The 19,159-nt window shown below is 43.4% G+C and overlaps 1 protein-coding gene across 1 annotated transcript in view; it reads left to right on the top strand.

Annotated features, from left to right (window-relative positions):
* PLA2R1 (phospholipase A2 receptor 1) overlaps window positions 1-19,159 on the top strand; it is a 1,061,792-nt gene that overhangs the window by 992,959 nt on the left and 49,674 nt on the right. Inside the window, exon 26 of the mRNA XM_069224206.1 lies at window positions 13,227-13,367. Within this exon, the coding sequence (XP_069080307.1) occupies window positions 13,227-13,367 (141 nt within the window). The remainder of the gene's footprint in view (window positions 1-13,226; window positions 13,368-19,159) is intronic.

Below are 19,159 nucleotides of genomic sequence, written 5' to 3'. Positions count from 1 at the left end.
ATATATATATATATATTTATTCACTTAAAAAACAAAGATTACAGGGATGCTATAGTTAGGCACTCATTTAAACATACAAACCCATAGAAATTAACCTGTTATTGTTAAAGTTATCTCAAGTAATTACAACTTGTGCTGTAAGGTAATTATAACGCCCGCCCCTGCCATGCACAGTTTTTTCTTCAAAAATGTTACTGCAAATATTACATTGATATTATCAATAATGTTATCAAAGATGTCATGAGTGCCGTAATTTGTGGGGTAATTAGCAGTGCATGGTGAGGGCACAAGTTATATTTACCTTATGGCACAAGTTATAGTTACTCACACGGCCCCCCTCCCCCAAAAAAATTAAATGCTCAGGCTGGGATCCGGGGGATGGGGACCCAGGGGCCTAGATCAGCCTGGGGAGGGAGGGAGGCAGTGTGGGCCCTCACACCCCAAAAAAATATAATGTTTAGACTGGGCGGGAGGGAATGGAATCCCTGGGGTTGAGATTGGTGGGGAGCTATGCGGCCCCTTAAAATAATATGTGTTAGAAATGGGGTCTTTGGTTGACAGTCAGGTTACCCCCCTGTTGAAGCAAGGACCCTCACTCTAGTCAGGGTAAAAGAGAATCACCCCCAGCTAACCCCTGCTTACCCCCTTGGTAGCTTGGCAGAGCAGTAGGCTTAACTTCAGAGTGCTAGGTGTAAAGTATCTGCACCAACACACACAGTAACTTAATGAAAACACTACAAAATGACACCACACAGGTTTAGAAAAATAGGAAATATTTATCTAACCAAAACAAGACCAAGACGACAAAAATCCACAATACACAAGTCAAGTTATCAATTAAAAATCAAAAAGAGTCTTTAAGTAGTTTTAAACACACGCTAGTGCTGCTAGCGTGAAAATGTACCTGGTGCGTGTCAAAAATAACCCCACACGGGCGGGTGCGCATCAAAAAGGGCTTGCGATGCATCAATATCACTCACAAGTGTGACCTTGCATCATTTCCCCCTTCTGTTGAGTCGGCGTGCGTCGGTTCTTCTCATCGCAGGAGAGCGATGCGTTGATTCGGTCAGCACACGGGTCCAGACAGGCCTTGCGTTGTTTTTGCACGCACAACGATGGTTCGCATCAGAAATCCAGCCGCACAATGATCCGAAAACCACGCAGCGCGGGTTGCGATCTCCCAGCCTCCGTCAGCGATGCTTTGCGTCATTTCTCCTGCTCCGTGCGTCGATTCTTCGGTCGCGTTCCGGCGAGCGTCGATTTTCAGCCGCGGAGCCGGCGGCGCGTCGTTTCTTCAGCCGCAGATTGGAGACTCTCCAGAGACTCCAGGTGCTGGCAGAGAGAAGTCTTTGCTGTCCCTGAGACTTCAAACAACAGGAGGCAAGCTCTAAATCAAGCCAGTGGAGATTTCTTTTCAAGATGGAAGACACACAAAGTCCAGTCTTTGCCCTCTTACTGTGGCAGAAGCAGCAACTGCAGGATAGCTCCACAAAGCACAGTCACAGGCAGGGCAGCTCTTCTTGCTCAACTCTTCAGCTCTTCTCCAGGCAGAGGTTCCTCTCACTTCCAGAAGTGTTTCTCAAGTCTGTGGTTTTGGGTGCCCTTCTTATACCCAATTTCTCCTTTGAAGTAGGCCTACTTCAAAGTAAAGTCTCTTTTGAATGTGAAATCCTGCCTTGCCCAGGCCAGGCCCCAGACACTCACCAGGGGGTTGGAGACTGCATTGTGTGAGGGCAGGCACAGCCCTTTAAGGTGTGAGTGACCACTCCTCCCCTCCCTACCAGCACAGATGGCTCATCAGGATATGCAGGCTACACCCCGCTCCCTTTGTGTCACTGTCTAATGTGAGGTGCAACCTGCCCAACTGTCAAACTGACGCAGACAGGGAATCCACAAACAGGCAGAGTCACAGAAATGGTGTAAGCAAGAAAATGCTCATTTTCTAAAAGTGGCATTTTCAAACACACAATCTTAAAATCAACTTTACTAAAAGATGTATTTTTAAATTGTGAGCTCAGAGACCCCAAACTCCACATGTCCATCCGCTCCCAAAGGGAATCTACACTTTAATCAGATTTAAAGGTAGCCCCCATGTTAACGTATGAGAGGGACAGGCCTTGCAACAGTGAAAAACTAATTTAGTAATATTTCACTGTCAGGACACATAAAACACATTACTAAATGTCCTACCTTCACCATACACTGCACCCTGCCCTTGGGGCAACCTAGGGCCTACCTTAGGGGTGTCTGACATGTAAGAAAAGGGAAGGTTTAGGCCTGGCAAGTGGGTACACTTGCCAAGTCGTATTTATAGTTAAAACTGCACACACAGACACTGCAGTGGCAGGTCTGAGACATGATTAAAGAGCTACATATGTGGGTGGCACAATCAGTGCTGCAGGCCCACTAGTAGCATTTGATTTACAGGCCCTGGCACCTCTAGTGTACTTTACTAGGGACTTACTATCAAACAAAATATGCCAATCATGGATAAACCAATTACATTCACATTTTGTAAAGGAGCACTTGCACTTTAGCACTGGTTAGCAGTGGTAAAGTGCCCAGAGTAACAAAAAACAGCAAAATCAGAGTCCAGCACACATCAACAACTTGGGGAACAGAGGCAAAAAGTTAAGGGAGACCACGCCAAGGATGACAATATGTATATAGTCTTGGCCCCTAGGGATGGGGTCCCTGGGGCTGAGATTGGCCTGGGGAGAGAGGGCCGTACAGGACCGGGTTGTTTTAGGGGCTGGCTGCAGTGCCTGGCCATAGGCCAGACCCTGTGGCCAACCTCCACTGAGCATTGCCATAGGCCATGTGCCGCACAGGGTTGGGTTGTTATAGGGGTTGGCGCCACGCACACCTGAAGGCCATGTGCAGTGCAGGGTGCAGACCAGTGGCCAGGTCCTGTGGCCATCCCCCGCTGCGCACTGCCACAGGTCTTGCACACCGTGGGCTTGGGGTTGGCAGAAGGGCCAGGCCACAGGTCAGGCTCTACAGCAACTGCCACCCTGCACAGCTGAAAGGGCACGCACGTTGGTGGTTGGATTAAGGTATAGTAACGAAAAGTACTTTATGTTAAAAAACAAAGTAGAACTTCACTGAAAAAAACAAAGGTTACAGGGGCATTTTAGTTAAGAAATGAAATAAAACCATAGAAATTTACTTACAAAGGTTACTGGGACGTTAACGCTAGGCTCACATTTTAAACATACCAAACCATAGAGATTCACTAGTTATAGGTAGAGTTATCTCAAGTATCTATAACTCATGCCCTAAGGTAACTATAACCCTCAAATTCACCATGCACTGCTAATTACCCCACATAATACATCACTCATGACATCTATGATAACATCATTGATAATATCAATGTATCATTTGTGAAACCCCTGTTCCCAGCAAGCAAGAGCTGTTTGACAGATCGTACTTGCTGGGAGTGGAGTGTTTGCCCTGACTTGGCAGGAGCTGTCAAATGCCTTACTTTTTGCTGCAGTAAGTGCAAATTATTAAAAATGCTGTATTAAAGTGAGCCGCGGCCCGTTTCTCTTCCCTGCTGTTATATGGCACATGAGGAGTTTTGGATAGTTGGAGTATTGGGATTCATTATCCTGCCACAAGCCTGCCGCAGGAAGAAGTGGCATGGGAGCCAGCGATGATGATTGTAGCATATATGTGTGTGTGTGTGTGTGTGTGTGTGTGTGTGTGTGTGTGTAACCACATTACTCCAAATCCGATGCCCTGTGGGGGTAGCACGGAATGCGGTAGAGTCACTGCTGACAAATACAGATCCTTGAAAAGACAAGAAAAAAAGTGCACTCAGGCATGCATACAGTGAAGAAAGTTTATTGCCCCATCAATGTGTTTTGACCTACATTGTCCTGCTCAAGATAAGCAAACACTACAAAGATCAGAGCTAAATAGGTGCAGACAACGTGGGCATGCATAAAGGAAGGACTGCAAATATTCATGATAATACAGCGCCATCTTGGAACATCTTGTGACATGAAAAGTGAATACAAACTATTGCTTTATATCAACAATTGGTCCTATTGAATGTAAAATAACAGAGGCAATAATGATCATAAAGCATATTTGAAACATAATATGAACATTGTCATGTGAAAATGCCAAAAAACAAATGTATAAACCTCTGAAGGGTAAAGAGCATCAATTATGTTATATGTCATTTTCATACGGGTCCTAATAATTCAAGGACAGCACTTTACCAAAGTTGAGCATAATGTTCCACCCCTTCTGCTTGAATACAGTACATACCATTGGCCTTCACAGGATACTGATCATATGTTTATATAAAACCAATCAGAAACACACAGAGGTGACACTCCAGCCATAAATAGATAGATGGGAAACAGAAGGGGAAGCATCTTTAAAGAGTGGCACAAGGTGCCAACATACCCACAGAAGATCTCCCACTACAGCCACTTCAAATATATTCAATACAATATACTAGACAGGGCATATCTAACACCACAAAAGATGAGGACAATATTTCACAGAGTCTTTTCTGAATGCCCTAGATGCCAAGGCTCCCTAGCTAGATTAAACAAATGCTATGGGATTGTGTAGGGGGTAAGATGTCTCCGGTTGTGAGAATTGGAAAAACTAACCCAAACTACTGAGTGAGCAGATTTTATTCACTTGGAAGGATCCATGCTGGGACTATTTCTCAGACCCAAGAGAGTAAAGTTACAACAAGATTTTTTTATTTTGATTTACTGTTAGCCACAAGTGCCATAATTATGCACTGAAAATCCCCCACCCCGCCAGCTACCTAGAGGAAATTCATTACATGCTGGGAAACAGCAGAGACTACTACACCTACAAAGAGACAAGAAAAGTGTGCTGTTGAAGAACCCAGTAGTTGGGTGCCATGACTAAATATGCTATGTGCATAAACAGCCTGCTATGGATGAAACCAGACTGGCCTGAAAAGCAATCAGATTATGTGAGTGTTGAAGACAGAGGACAAACTCCAGCAAGGGCACCATTAAAATAGTGTGGACCCAAAAGAACAACACATTGAAGCTGAGTCCCCTTACCCGGCTCCTATTATGTCACAATACCCAAAGTGCTGGTAACCTGATTGTGGGAGACAGGTAGAAACAAGATAGATATAGCTGACCACTGGCATTGAAGTAGAGCTACATCCCAGGGGAGGGATTCAGGGTGGGGAATTGTAGTTCATAATGAGTGGGTTGCCTACTGTTCCATAATGTAGACAAGGGGTCTTGTAATAAGACCTACTGATGTTCAAAGAAAATCATCCCAAACTGCTAATATTCTTAATATTGTAAAATTTATCACACCAGACAAGATACAGATGTGGCAAAAGAGCAAAGGATGGGCAAAGGATGTGAGCCTTCTGGACTTGGTCCAGATTAGTGTGCTACATTTGGTTTAGTATTTTTAATATTTTACTCAGTGGTAAGTAATAGTTCAGCAATGTACTTCAACAACTGGCAAGCTATTCTGCTACTTCATCTTGTGATACAGCATACAACGTTTACACCCTTGTCCAGCCTAGTACAGGAACTGTATCCAGGTTTATGTCCACAAAATAGGACTTTCAGGAGTGCAAGTCTCAACAGCCCAGCTGAATTCCAGCCTCTAAGGAATGTTTTTTGAACTGTGGAAATCAGCCTCCCATGTAGATCTGTCAATATCATGGCCTGCTGTGGACATTCTGCAGCATGCTGTGGAACAAATCATAATGAAGCCTACGGTGCTAGGACATAAAGGGTCTCTGTAACAGAGAGAACCTTCTGTCCAGAGGGAGAACTCCTACTTTGCAGGTTAAGTAATGGAGAGACTTTTGTGGTCTGTTACCTATTGTAGGGATTTTTTACACCTTTTTCAAAGGGGAAAAGACTCAGTGGAATCAGCTCAGAAAGAAATAAGAAATTAAACTACCTAAAAAAAAACATATTCAAAATTGAAACACCCCTTTTGTGGGAATATGGGCTTTTAGTGGGTGTTCTCCATCTTTTAGAATGAAAAATAATAATATGTGTGGGCCTTGGAAGACCAAGGAACATGGCTACATCTTTCCAAAAAAGCATGACTTTCTGGGACTCACGAACAGCTTTGCTTCACCCAGGGATTTTTTGTTAGACTTGGTATCCTTGGCATGGTCTCCCCTAACTTTTTGCCTCTGCTTCCCAGGTTGTTCCTGTGTGCTGGACTCTGTTTTTGCTATGTTGTGTGCTCTGGACACTTTACCACTTCTGACCAGTGCTAAAGTGTTATTGATCCCTGTATAAATTATATGTGTGAATTGGCTTATCCATGATTGGCATATTTGATTTACTAGTAAGTCCCTATAAAGTGCACTAGAGGTACCCAGAGCCTGTAAATCAAATACTACTAGTGGGCCTACAGCACTAGTTGTGCCAACCACACCAGTTGCCCCGTAAACATGGCTCAGACCTGCCACTGCTGTGTCTGTGTGTGAGGTTTTAAACTGCGAATTCAACTTCCTAAACCTTCCCTGTTTATACATGTAAGGCACCCCTAAGGTAGGCCCTAGGTAGCATCATGGGCAGGGTTCAGTGTATGTTACAAGTGGGACATGTACTGAGGTGTGTTACATATCCTAACAGTGAAATATTGCTAGATTCAGTCTTCACAGTTGCAAGGCCTATCTCTCTCATAGGTTAACATGGGAACTGCCTTTAAATATTATTAAAGTGTAGATTTCCTTTGGGAGCAGATAGAAATATGGAGTTTAGGGTCTCTGAACTCACAATTTAAAAATACATATTTTAGTGACATTGGTTTTTAGATTGTTAGTTTGAAAATGTCACTTTTAGAAAGTAGGCATTTTCTTGCTTAAACCTTTCTGTGACTCTGCCTGTTTGTGGGTTGCCTGTCTGGGCTGGTTCGACAGTTGGGCTGTTTCGGAATCCTCTCTAGATAGTAAGACAAAGGGAGCTGAGGTGTAGCCTGCATATACTGATGAGCCATCTGTGCTAGAGTGGAGGGAGGAGTGGTCACTTACATCTGAAAGGGCTGTACCTGCCCTCTCACAATGCAGTCTCCAACAACCTGTTGTGTGCCTGGGGCCTGTCCTGGGCAAGGCAGGATCTTGTGAACAACAAAGATTTTCCTTTGAAGTAGGCCTACTTCAAAGGTAGAAAGGGGTATAAGTATTGGACCCAAAACCCCTGAAAATCAGTTTGCTTCTGGAACCAAGAGGAACTTCTGCCAAGGAAAAGAGCTGGAGGAAGAGTATTGCCCCTACATGCTGGATCTTAAAAAACAGACTGCCCACTTCAGGTGTCTCACACAAGAGAACCTAGAGGCAAGCCAGGAGGACATGAAACATTGTTATCACCAGAATGCCACTCTGGTCGAGTTTCTGCCTGGCCAGAAAGTGTGGGTGATGGTGCCAGTGGAGCCTGGGGCGCTCCAGGACAAATGGACTGAGCCATCTGAGGTGCTGGTGCACAAGAGTGAAGTCCCCTACCTGGTGGACTTGCAGACTCCCAGGAACCCCTTGAGGGTCCTGCATGTGAACCGCCTCAAGTCACACTTTGAGCGCCCGGACCTAACAATGCTCCTAGCAACAGATGATGAGGTGGAGGAAGAGAGTGACCTCCTGTTTGCTAAGGAGAAGGACGGATCTCTGGAAGGTGTAAACCTCTCCTCCTCCCTGACCCCAGAAAAACAGAGGGACTGTTGCCAGATGTTGGGTCAGTTCGCCTCCCTGTTCTCCTTGATCCCAGTGGTCACACACATGTGTACACATGATGTGTACACTGGGGACAGTCCTCCTGTTAAACATAAAGTTTACATAGTGACTGATAAGATTAGGGCTATCATGAAAGATGATGGGGGTCATTTCGACCTCGGCGGTCTTGTGAAAAGACTGCCGTGCTGAAGACCGCCAGTGGTGGCGGTTTTCCACTCAGCGTATTATGACTGCTGGCAGCCCTCCGTCCTTTTCCGGACGGAGAGCCGCCAGCAGCCATACTGGCGGACGGCGGGGAAGTGGAGGTTGCTCCACCTCCACCACCCCGTCAACAGAATACCGCCCACGGAGCATGGCGATGTTCTGTTGACGGGGTGCTGGTGGAGGAGCAGTCCCCATGGATCCCGTCCCCTCCCGGAAGATCAACAGACAAGGTAAGTTGATCGTCCGTTAAGGGAGGGGGGTTGGGGGGGGTTGTGTGATGTGTGCGTGCATGGGGGTGTGAGTATGTAGAGGGGGTGTGTGAGTGCGTGTATGCATGCAGGGTGTAGTGTGAATGGAAATGTGTGCGTGTCTGTCTGTATGTATGTCTGTATGGATGTGTGCGTGTATGACTGTGTGTGTGTCTGTTGGCATGTTTGTGTGTGTGCGGGAATGCGTGTTGGTGGTGTCTGCATGCATGTGTCTGTGTTGTGATGTCAGGGGTAGGGGTGGGGAGGGGGGTCCTGCCACCTTTGGAGGGTAGCAGGGGGTGGGGGTGTCGGAGACGGACTCGGGTGGGGGTTGGGGGTGGGGGAGACCCCTATCAGTGCCAGGGAAGGAATTCCCTGGCACCGATAGTGCTTACCGCCATGGATTTCATGGCGGTTCCAAACCCCATGAAATCCATGGCGGTGAGCCGGGTCATGATACCGCCGCCGGTCTTGTGACGCCCGCGGGGCTGGAGACCCAAGTCTCCAGCCCAGCGGTCGTCTCCGCCATGGCGGTCTGATCGGAGAAGTGGCGGATGACCATGGCGGTAACCGCCAAGGTCATAATTCAAATATTTTTCCGGCCAGCTTGTTGGCGGTAAAACTGCCACTTCTCCATCAACCACCAGGGTCGTAATGACCCCGATGTTTCTAAGATGTTAGCATTAGGGGTTACCAAGTTTTCCAGTAGCCCTTGGGCCAGCATTATGGTCTTGGTCCCAAAAGCTGCTGCTCCTGGTGGCACTCCAGAACTCCGGTTCTGTGTGGATTACCGGGGACTCAATGTGGTCACCAAGACTGATGCGCACCCCATCCCCTGAGCTGATGAGCTCATTGACCGGTTAGGGGCTGCCAAATACCTAAGTACATTTGATCTTACCTCTGGGTATTGGCATTGTACCCTACCTGAGGGGGAAGGAGAGGTCTGCATTCTCCACACCAGGTGGGCACTGCCAGTTTAGGGTAATGCCCTTTGGGATGAAGAATGCCCCTGCCACCTTTCAGAGGTTGGTCAACTAGGTGTTGGGTGGGCTGGATGATTTCAGTGCAGCCTACCTAGATGACATTGCTGTGTTCAGCTCCACTTGGGAGGAGCACCTACAGCACCTCTGTATAGTGCTGGAGGTCCTGCAAAAGACAGACCTCACTATTAAGGCAAATAAGTGCCAAATAGGGCAGGGTTCTGTGGTGTACTTGGGATACCAGGTGGGGAGTGGCCAGGTGGCACCCATACAGCCAAAAATTGACACCATTCTGGCTTGGGAGCCTCCCAAGACCCAGACTGAAGTGAGAGCCTTTTTAGGTCTCTCTGGATACTACAGGGGGTTTGTCAAGGGATATGGCACTATTGTTGCTCCCTTGACTGAGTTGACTTCCAAAGAGCAGCCCAGAAATGTGATCTAGACTGAGTCTTGCCAGGCAGCGTTTGATGCCCTGAAGGCAGCAATGTGCACAGCACCTGTGCTGAAGGCACCTGATTTCTCCTAGGAGTCTGTTGTGCAAACTGATGCTTCAGATCATGGTACAGGAGCAGTGTTATCACAGCTAAATGAAGAGGGCCTAGATCAACCTGTAGCCTCCATTAGCAGGAGGTTACTGCCCTGGGAATGTTGGAGGAGTGCAATTGAGCATGAAGCTTTTCCTGTGGTCTGGGCACTGAAGAAGCTAAGACCCTATATGTTTGGGACTCACTTCCGGGTACAGACAGCACAGGCCCCTCAGATGGTTAATGCAGATGAGGGGTGAGAATCCAAAATTGTTGAGGTGGTCCATCTCCCTACAGGGAATGGACTTTAAGGTGGAACACCTCCCTGGCACAGAACATGCCAATACTGATGGTCTGTCCAGGTTCTTTCGCCTTAGTGATGAGAACTTCCACGAGGCTGGGGAGTTGCTCCCCACTTTCAGCTGGGGGGGACACGTGTTGGACTTAGCATCTTTGGTGTGGCCTCCCCTAACTTCTTGCCTCTGCTTCCAAGGTTGTTTCTGTGTTCTGGACTCTGTTTTAGCTGTTTTGTTTGATCTGGACACTTTACCACTGCTGACCAGTGCTAAAGTGTAAGTGTTTGGCATATTTGATTTACTAGTAAGTCCCTCGTGAAGTGCACTAGAGGTGCCCAGGTCCTGTAAATCAAATGCTACTAGTGGGCCTGCAGCACCGGTTGTGCCACCCACACTAGTAGCCCTGTAAACATGGCTTAGACCTGCCACTGCAGTGTCTATGTGTGCAGTTTTAAACAGCCAATTGGACTTGGCACGTGTACCCACTTGCCAGGCCTAAACCATTCCTTTTTATACATTCAATGCACCCCTAAGGTAGGCCCTAGGTAGCCCCACGGGGAGGGTGCAGTGTATATTACCGGTGGGACATATACTGATGTGTGTTATATGTCCTAACAGTGAAATATTGTTAGATCCAGTCTTCACTGTTGCAAGGCCTATCTCTCTCATAGGTGAAGAAGCTCCAAGGGCTTGAACTGAGCTTGCCTCCTGTTGTTGAAGTCTCAGGGACATCAACGACTTCTCTCTGCCTGCACCTGGACTCTCTGCTGAGACCCCTGCTCTGCCAAGTGGTTCCCTAACCTGTCTCTGGGCCCTTGAAAGGTGAAGCTGGTGGAAAAGGACAGAAATCCACGCACAGACCTCCATACGGGGAAACTTTCGATGCACCATCCGCAATGCAGCTTATAAACGACGCGCCGCTGGCCTCGTAGCTAAAATCAACACTCCATCTACATCGTGGCTGGGAGATTGATGCATTATGGATAGAGAAACAACACGCAATACCCGCTAGCGGCTGCTGATAACGACGCAAGCCTCCAGGAGAGAAGAAATGACGCATGCCAACCCGTCCAGAGGAGAAACGACGCACGGTCTTGCTTGTGAGTGAGAAATCGACGCAGGCTGGCCTTTTTCAACGCACGCTCACCCATATGGCTTTATTTTTTACGGGAACCAGGTACTTTGTGTAAGAGCAGCATTCTCACTGTTTTCTAAAGATTAAGGCTCTTATTCTTTTTTAAATTCATATCTTGACTTGTGTATGTTGGATTTTTGTTGCTCTGGTGTTGTTTAATTTAGATAAATATTGCCTATCTTTCTAAACTGGTGTGATATCCACTTGTTGTGTTCCTCTGTATTACTGTGTGTGTTGGTACGAATACTTTACACATTGCTTCTGAAGTTAACCCTGCCTGCTCGTGCCAAGCTACCAAGGGGGTGAGCGAGGGTTAACAGAGTGATTCTCCTTTACCCTGACTAGAGTGAGGGTCCTTGCTTGGACAGGGGGTAACCTGACTGCCTACTAAAGGCCCCATTTCTAACATTTTTTATCATTGCAAAAGCTGTTGGCCAATATGCTACACCAAGCTCATTGAGACTGCCTCACCGACAGGGTCACATTCGCTTTTAGAGAAGGGTGAAAATCCTAAGGTAAAAACTGACCAAAAGCAAACTTCCCTTCTTTGAGTTGACAGTCTTGGTCAGCCTCATTTGGCACGTGGATCACTGTCCTGCTTCCACAATGGGCTTTTGTAATTTGTGCAAGACTGCTCTCCTAGACTAAAATGAAAATGATGGTTTCTATATTTTCATGAAATGATTTTGTTTTCTTTAATAACGTCCAAATTTATTTTGGGATTTTACAGAAATCTAGTTTTGACATTGCAGTACTTTCTTTAACCATGTTGTTTTATTTAGCTTTTCTTGCACCCAAACACCATTCAATTTTCTCTGAACATTTTCCTTGCTGTTTAGACCAAGGTGAGATCAAGGATGTAGCACACATTTGGAAAAGTGCTGTTCTCTCCTAGCCAGTCAGATTCACTGCACCTGGTTAACAACTACTTCCAGGAGAGAGAACAGAAAACCATCTACAATGAAGGAGGCCTATATAAAGCTAATTCTATACAAAGACATCATTAACAATGCCCCACACACTTCATTTTGACAACAGCCTCGGAAAGCAGTAGGGAATACAGAAGCCTTAGCTATTAGGTTCAGCTCAGTTTCTGCTCCCAAACTGGCCTGTATTAAAGGGGATGTATAGTGTTGTTCTAGGGTTGATAATGTTTTTTAAAAAATCCACTCCTTTCAGAGCAAGCACTGTGGGCCAGATGTACAAAGCTGTTTTCTTGTTGCAAACAGCCAGATTCGCAAATTCGGGCCATTTGCGACAAGAAAAATGCATTTCCTGATGTACACACCCACTACTGCGATTCAGTACTCTATTTAGCGAATCGCAAAAAGGATTTGCGAGTCCCAATTAGGAAGGAGCGTTCCAAGGGCGTCCCATCCTAATTGTGAGTCGCAGTGGTATGTATGATTGTTTAGTGACCGGGAATGCGGTCGCAACACCATCGCAGTTAACACCAATTTCAAACTGTTGCTGACAAATTCGCAAATGAGAACGGGTCCCCACAGGGCCCCTTCTTCTTTGTGAGTGGAAGCAAAAATATATTTTTAGAGCAGGTACTGGCCCCACGGACCACTGCCTGTTCTGAAACAATTAAAAGAAAACTTTTCATTTTTTTGTTTGAAATGCATCCCGTTTTCCTTTAGGGAAAACCGACTGCATTTAAAATACTGCTTTATTTAAAAAGCAGTCACAGACATGTGGGTCTGCTGACCCCAGCAAGCCACCATCCCTGTGAGTGCAAATTGCGACCTACCTCATGAATATTGATGAGGTAGGTCTTTGTGACCCCATTAGGAATCACTAAATGTGTCTCAGACACATTTGTACATTTCATATGCGAGTCTCTAATTGTGCCTCGCAAAAGGTGGCACTTAGATACTTGCTAAATGAAATGGTCATACATCTGGCTCTATATTCTTAGATGGTCTTTGCTGCTGTTTTCTGTAGTGAACATTCCAGGGGTTGTAGTAGATGTTGTATATGAGACATTTCTGTGGTAAAATACTCAGCTACACAATTGAACTATGGTGTTCTTTGATAACTGCAACGAAAAATGTGCATACCCTTATACTGCAAGTGAGTCATTAATGTGCTTCAAGCCTAAAGAATTGTATTTTTACAGAGCAACAGATACCAGGGGACAGAGGAATATGCCCAGAGACAGATGTTCAGTGGATACAATTTAAAGATCATTGTTACAGTTTTTCTACAGTGCTAAATGAGACAAAGCTGTCTGAGGCGTACAGATTTTGCAAACAACAAGGTAATCAACTCTGATACTTTCTAGTACTTGCTAAATATTTATTATAGTTTGAAATAGTAATAACAATATGGTTGTGTGTTCCACATTTTTCACCTCCCATTGCAGAATTTGAGGGTCAAGTTTGTGAGTTTTACACACGAAGCAATGGAGCAACCAAAGTTGCGTGTGAACAGCCATGTACCACCCATGGGGTGTCTCATTGACACAAAGTATCACAATGAAGTGCATAGTGCTACTGTACATTACTTTAGGCAACATTCCAGTTCAAGAAAATCTTTGCACTGGAAAGTAAATAGTTTATCAAGACTTTGCCCCAGTTTGCTTCACTTTTTTTGTGATTTTGCAACAGTGCAAAGCCTTCATAAATCTACCCATAGGTGTATCTGAATTGTAGTTTGGTTTAGCAACATAGACATTAAAACAAAATGTATAGAGGAATAACTGCAGCAATTTAGAAATAATATACTCCTGTTTTAAAAACAAATAATTAAAGAGATAAACAGTGAAAAAACATAAGTGCAATCAAAATAATTACAGAACATCCTCCAGCAGCATAGTAGAGAAAATAAGACATAAATATCGTTCTACTGGTAAATGAAACTACAATACAACAAAAATGGTCCAGCTGCAGCAAAAACACAGACTCTGATGCTGGTATTTCCAATATCTCAAAACATACAACAGGTGTGATTCTCCAGTAGTGCTTTACCTGAAGTAGGTATGAAAAATAAGACAGAAATACAGGACGAACAGAGGACTGAGATTTACATCCATAATGTGTTAAGAGGAGTAAATTGAGAAGAGGTTGGATTTGTAAACTGAAACTATGCTCTCCACTGAGACTTCCTTTGTGACTCACAAGTAACACAACTCCATCCTCATTATTTGCAGGAGCATTATGAGTGATGAACTGAACATCCAAAAGACCATTGCTTTTTATGCCAGAACTAAATCAACCATGAATGTATTGTGATGATTTCTAAATGCAACACTTAAGAGTTTTAGGATTCTGCAGGTACTGATAACACTCTAATGTCTACAAGACTGTTTTGCACCAATCATACCTATCTAATAACATACCTACAAAAACCCTAAATGTGTGAACTGACCGCCTGACCACTCTCATAAGCCATCTTGCTTAAAGAATCAACCTTTTCAACTGCCACCAAAAAATGTTACACTCTTGCTCCAGAAAGCAATACTTAACCTACCGAGCAACAATTATTGGAGTACCATCAGCAACTTCCTCACTGTTTCAAAGATCATGGAAATACGTCTTCTCTCATAAACCTAAACTTGATTATATGACAAAAAAACTGTACTGAAAAAATATTGTTCCAAAAATATTGTCAACTTTCTTTATCCCCTATGCAAACAACAGCATAGACAACACAAATTTCACTAATAAAAGTACCATAAAATAAACAATATTTAACTAAAAATATAGACAATAATAATACCAATGCACAACACAATAAGCCACATAATACACAAAGAAAATCATGATAAGAAATGTATTGGGTCATACAATAAAGTAAAACTAAGTAAACAAAAATAATTTAACCCTAAAGAAAACTACTAAAATATCAAATTAAATATATGCATATTAAACAAATATCATAATTAGAACATAGTAAAAAAATATTAGCATCTTCAATATGCAGTCAAAATTTTTTTAAAAAAACGAAACATCTACCAAGAACTGAAACCAATCACTTAAAAAGCAAAAACAGTTACAAATAAAGACCTAAAAAACAGTGATAACACAAAACCAGACAAAGAATAAAACTGCTGCAATTCAAGCCACACTGAGGGGAGACTGTGACTCAGCCCGTGTGAAAGCCTACCAGCAACTACAAAAGCATACAGATCTGGGGAAGCAACTTCATCCTTTCCAAAAGTAAAAATATTAAAACAAAGTTTACTTGTAAAAATCATCAAAAATCATCAAACACCTAAAAAAATATTTTTTATATACCCCTAATAAAGAGCAGAACATTTAAAATGTGGAAAAGCAACCTGAAAAGGAGGCCAAAAGCATGAAGCTCTTCAAAACTGAAAAAACATCTACCATAAAAAGTAAGTTTAAAATGTAAAATCTAATAATAAATTATACTTAAACTAATAAACCTTTATTTTTGTAAAAATTGAATATAAACAATAGTTGTAAATAAGTTTGCCATTGAGTTTAAAAAAATAGTACAACCAAATATAGTAAATTAAAAAAGATATTCCCAACACTAAAACAAATGAGAAAAGCAACTTAAAATATAATTGGAAAATGAGAAACCCTTTAGCAACCAATAACAGTTCCTAGCAGAAAATAATTATTGTAAGTATAAAATACAAGATTGCAAAAATGTTCTGAAAGGGATTTATCCTGCTATTTAATTATAAATTAGCATAGAAATAATATATATTTTCCATATGTATTTCATTAACAATATGCCAATACAGCTACATGCATAACCCCATAAAAGCAGAAACCCCTACTGAGATATATGGATTGCACATATACTAAACATATATCTACAATTGAATAACTCACTGGAAATGCACTAAGAGCTGTGGTTAATGGCACAGTAGAAAATATAAAAGAACATAATCACCCCCCCCAAATAAGCAATATGTATGTCTGTAGTGTAATGCATGACCTAAGACAAGCTAGCACAAGTCTTTCTGCCCAACAAGAATAATTTTAAAGGACACACCCCAACTGTTCTTGAGGAATCAATAGAACAGTTACCTTTAATTTCAAATCCAAAAGGACTAATAATTTGAACAAGAAGAATGATAAGGTAAACTGAAGAGCCCTAAGAACATTTCAAGAAATAGATATTCCTTAGTATTAATAGTAACTCACACAAAACAGAATGCCATTCTCCTTGACAAATACAAAAAGGTAAAAGGAATTATAATGTTCTGCACAGCAAATAATTGAGTACCACACACACAATGCACTATCTGGTTAATGAAGGGTATTTTCAAATCCTGCATGTCCACCCATTACACAAATATGCACAATTCACAGGCAGCACCAACATACCTATGAAGCCCTGATCTATGGACTAACAAACAAGTAAAACTGTACACACCAAGAATTATTAACAACAGTAAAAGAGAAAATCAATAACTTCTACCAAACAATAATTATCAACTTTGAGCAAGCGATGATTTAAACAGTCTTTTCAATATATCCCAGTACTGAAATAAAAGATTGCTATCACCATTGTAACCAGACGCTATTTCCAAAAATCCAGTACTTATTGACTACACCACCAATGCTTAATTTGTCTACAAAATAAAAACATTCCTAGAATATGTACCAACAACAGAAGTTACCAGGAAGCAAAAACAAATAATGCACTAGCAGATAGTACCCTCCCTTTCAGGACATATTTTAAATGAACAATCTTATACCACTTCAAAGAAAACTAAAACAAAGAGAAAAGCTATCTAGATGATGCCTAACACAATTCCTAGCATTCCCTAGCACAACAACTAAGGTCTAGGGTAGCCAAATTAACTTACCAATGCATAGCAAGTTAAAGAACATCACAAACAAAATCACTACATGAAAACCCTCACAGCAATACCCCATAAAACAAAAAACAGATAATATACATTTTTAAATAATTAAAATATTAACACATCATTATTCATGCATTGGTAAAACATACTTTACAAATATAACTACAACTAAAAAAATCTGAATGATTTAAAATATAGTATACTAATAGTTAGAAGACCATAATACAATACACCACAGTTTAAATGAAAAAATCACACCTAAATACTAAAAACATAAAATATAATTACCTATTTTTCTCTGAAAGAATTTGTTAGAAATGGGTTCTCTAGTTGGCAGTGGTTTGCACCCTCACTCTAGTCCCTCACTCTAGTCAGGCTAAGTTAGTAGTAACAGAGCTAAGAAAACCTCTGCTCATCCCTTCGGTAGCTTGGCTCAAGCAGTCAGGCTTATCTAGGAGGCAATGTGTAAAGTATTTGTTCACTCACACAGTAACACAGTGAAAACACCACAAAGATACTCCACGCCAGTTTAGAACAATAGCCAATATTTATCTGAGTAAAACAAGACCAAAATGACAAAAATCCATCACACCCAAATAAAGATACAAATTTGAAGGCCCTCATTACGAGTCTGGCGGTCCTAGGACTGCAAGACTCGCAGTGGCAGTTGGGCCGCCGCCAATGTGGAGGACCGACAGCCATATTCCATGGCGAAAGCGCCACGGTGCAACCGCTAGCACCAGTACTTTTTTACTAGCCGGCGGTCTTAATACGCCAGGGCAGCGCTGCCCTGGGGATTATGACTCCCATGTCCGCCAGCTTTTGCATGGCAGTGATGGGGTGCAGGGGGCCCTAGTAGGGGTCCCTACACTGCCCATGCACTTGGCATGGGCAGTGCAGGGGCCCCCATGGACAGCCCCATCACGCTTAAAAAGCTGTTGCACCTGATGCACCGCAACATTGCCGCTGGCTCATTTACAAGCGGGCATCAATGTTGTGGTAGTTTCCCGCTGCCCAGCAGGAAACTTATAATAGGGCCGGCAGGCGGAAGACTGAACTGGCAGTCTTCTGACAAACTCATAATGAGGCACTAAATCTTTTTTTAGCGCCTAGAAATATAGTAGCTCCAACTGGAGCTATCTTGGCATCTTGATGGACTTACTTCCACTCGTGAGGGAGTGCGGTCATGGAGTCGCTCAGACCCCAGGTACAGTACCTTTAAAAACAATGAGGAAAGAAAGACGTTGCAAGGAGTCGGGGAGGTGAGGCGTCACTGGAGCCAGTGCAGCGTCAATTCCTTGCTGCTATCAGGGAGGTGAGGCATTGGTTCCTTACTGCTAGGGAGGGGAGATGAGGTGTTGCTTCCTTATGGTTGCAGGGAAGGTGGTGCAGTATCGGTGGCAAGGCATCGGTTCCTTACGACAAGGTGGGGTCGATGAATCCAGCAGGTCAAGATGAGAGTTGTTGACTTTGTGGTGTTGCAGTCACACCATAGGGCCACAGATGCTACAGCGAAGTCAGCGATGTGCTTAGTTTCTTCTTGGTTGCAACAGAGCTCACTTCCAAGGGCTCCTACAGCATCCAGCTCTTCTTGCTGGCAGAATTTACTGAGTCCAGAAGAGTTCTAACTGTGGTGTCTGAAGTCCAGTACTTATACCCATTTCTGTCTTTGAACTAGACAAACTTCAAAAATAAGTCTTTGTAGTGCACAAGACTCTGCCTTTCCCTGCATTGGCCCCAGACACACTCCAGGGGTTTGGAGACTGCTTTGTTCGAGGACAGACACAGCTCTATTCAGGTGCAAGTGTCAACTCGTCCCACCACTCTAGCCCAGGAAGACCCATCAAACTGGTGATGGGCCATCAGGATATGCAGGCACACCTCAGCTCCCTTTGTGTGATTGTCTAGAGTGAATACACAAACAGCCCAACTGTCATACTGACCCAATTGTGTATTCAGCAGAGAGGCAGAGACACAGAATAGTCAAGCCAGAAAATTTCCACTTTCTAAAAGTGGCATTTTCAAATGTACAATTCAAAAAACAACTTCACAAAAAGAAGTATTTTTAAATTGTGAGTTCTGAGACCCCAAATTCTACATCTGTATCTGCTCCCGATGGTAAATTACACTTAAAAGATATTTACAGGCAGTCCCTGTGTTACCCTATAGGGGAATAATCCTTGCAACAGTGAAAAACGAATTTAGCAGCATTTCACAATCAGGACATGTAAAGCATACCAGTACATGTCCTACTTTTTATA

Source organism: Pleurodeles waltl, chromosome 3_1 (genome assembly GCF_031143425.1).
Source record: "Pleurodeles waltl isolate 20211129_DDA chromosome 3_1, aPleWal1.hap1.20221129, whole genome shotgun sequence".
Classification (NCBI taxonomy): Eukaryota; Metazoa; Chordata; class Amphibia; order Caudata; family Salamandridae; genus Pleurodeles; species Pleurodeles waltl.
This window is presented reverse-complemented; position numbering and strand designations above follow the sequence as displayed.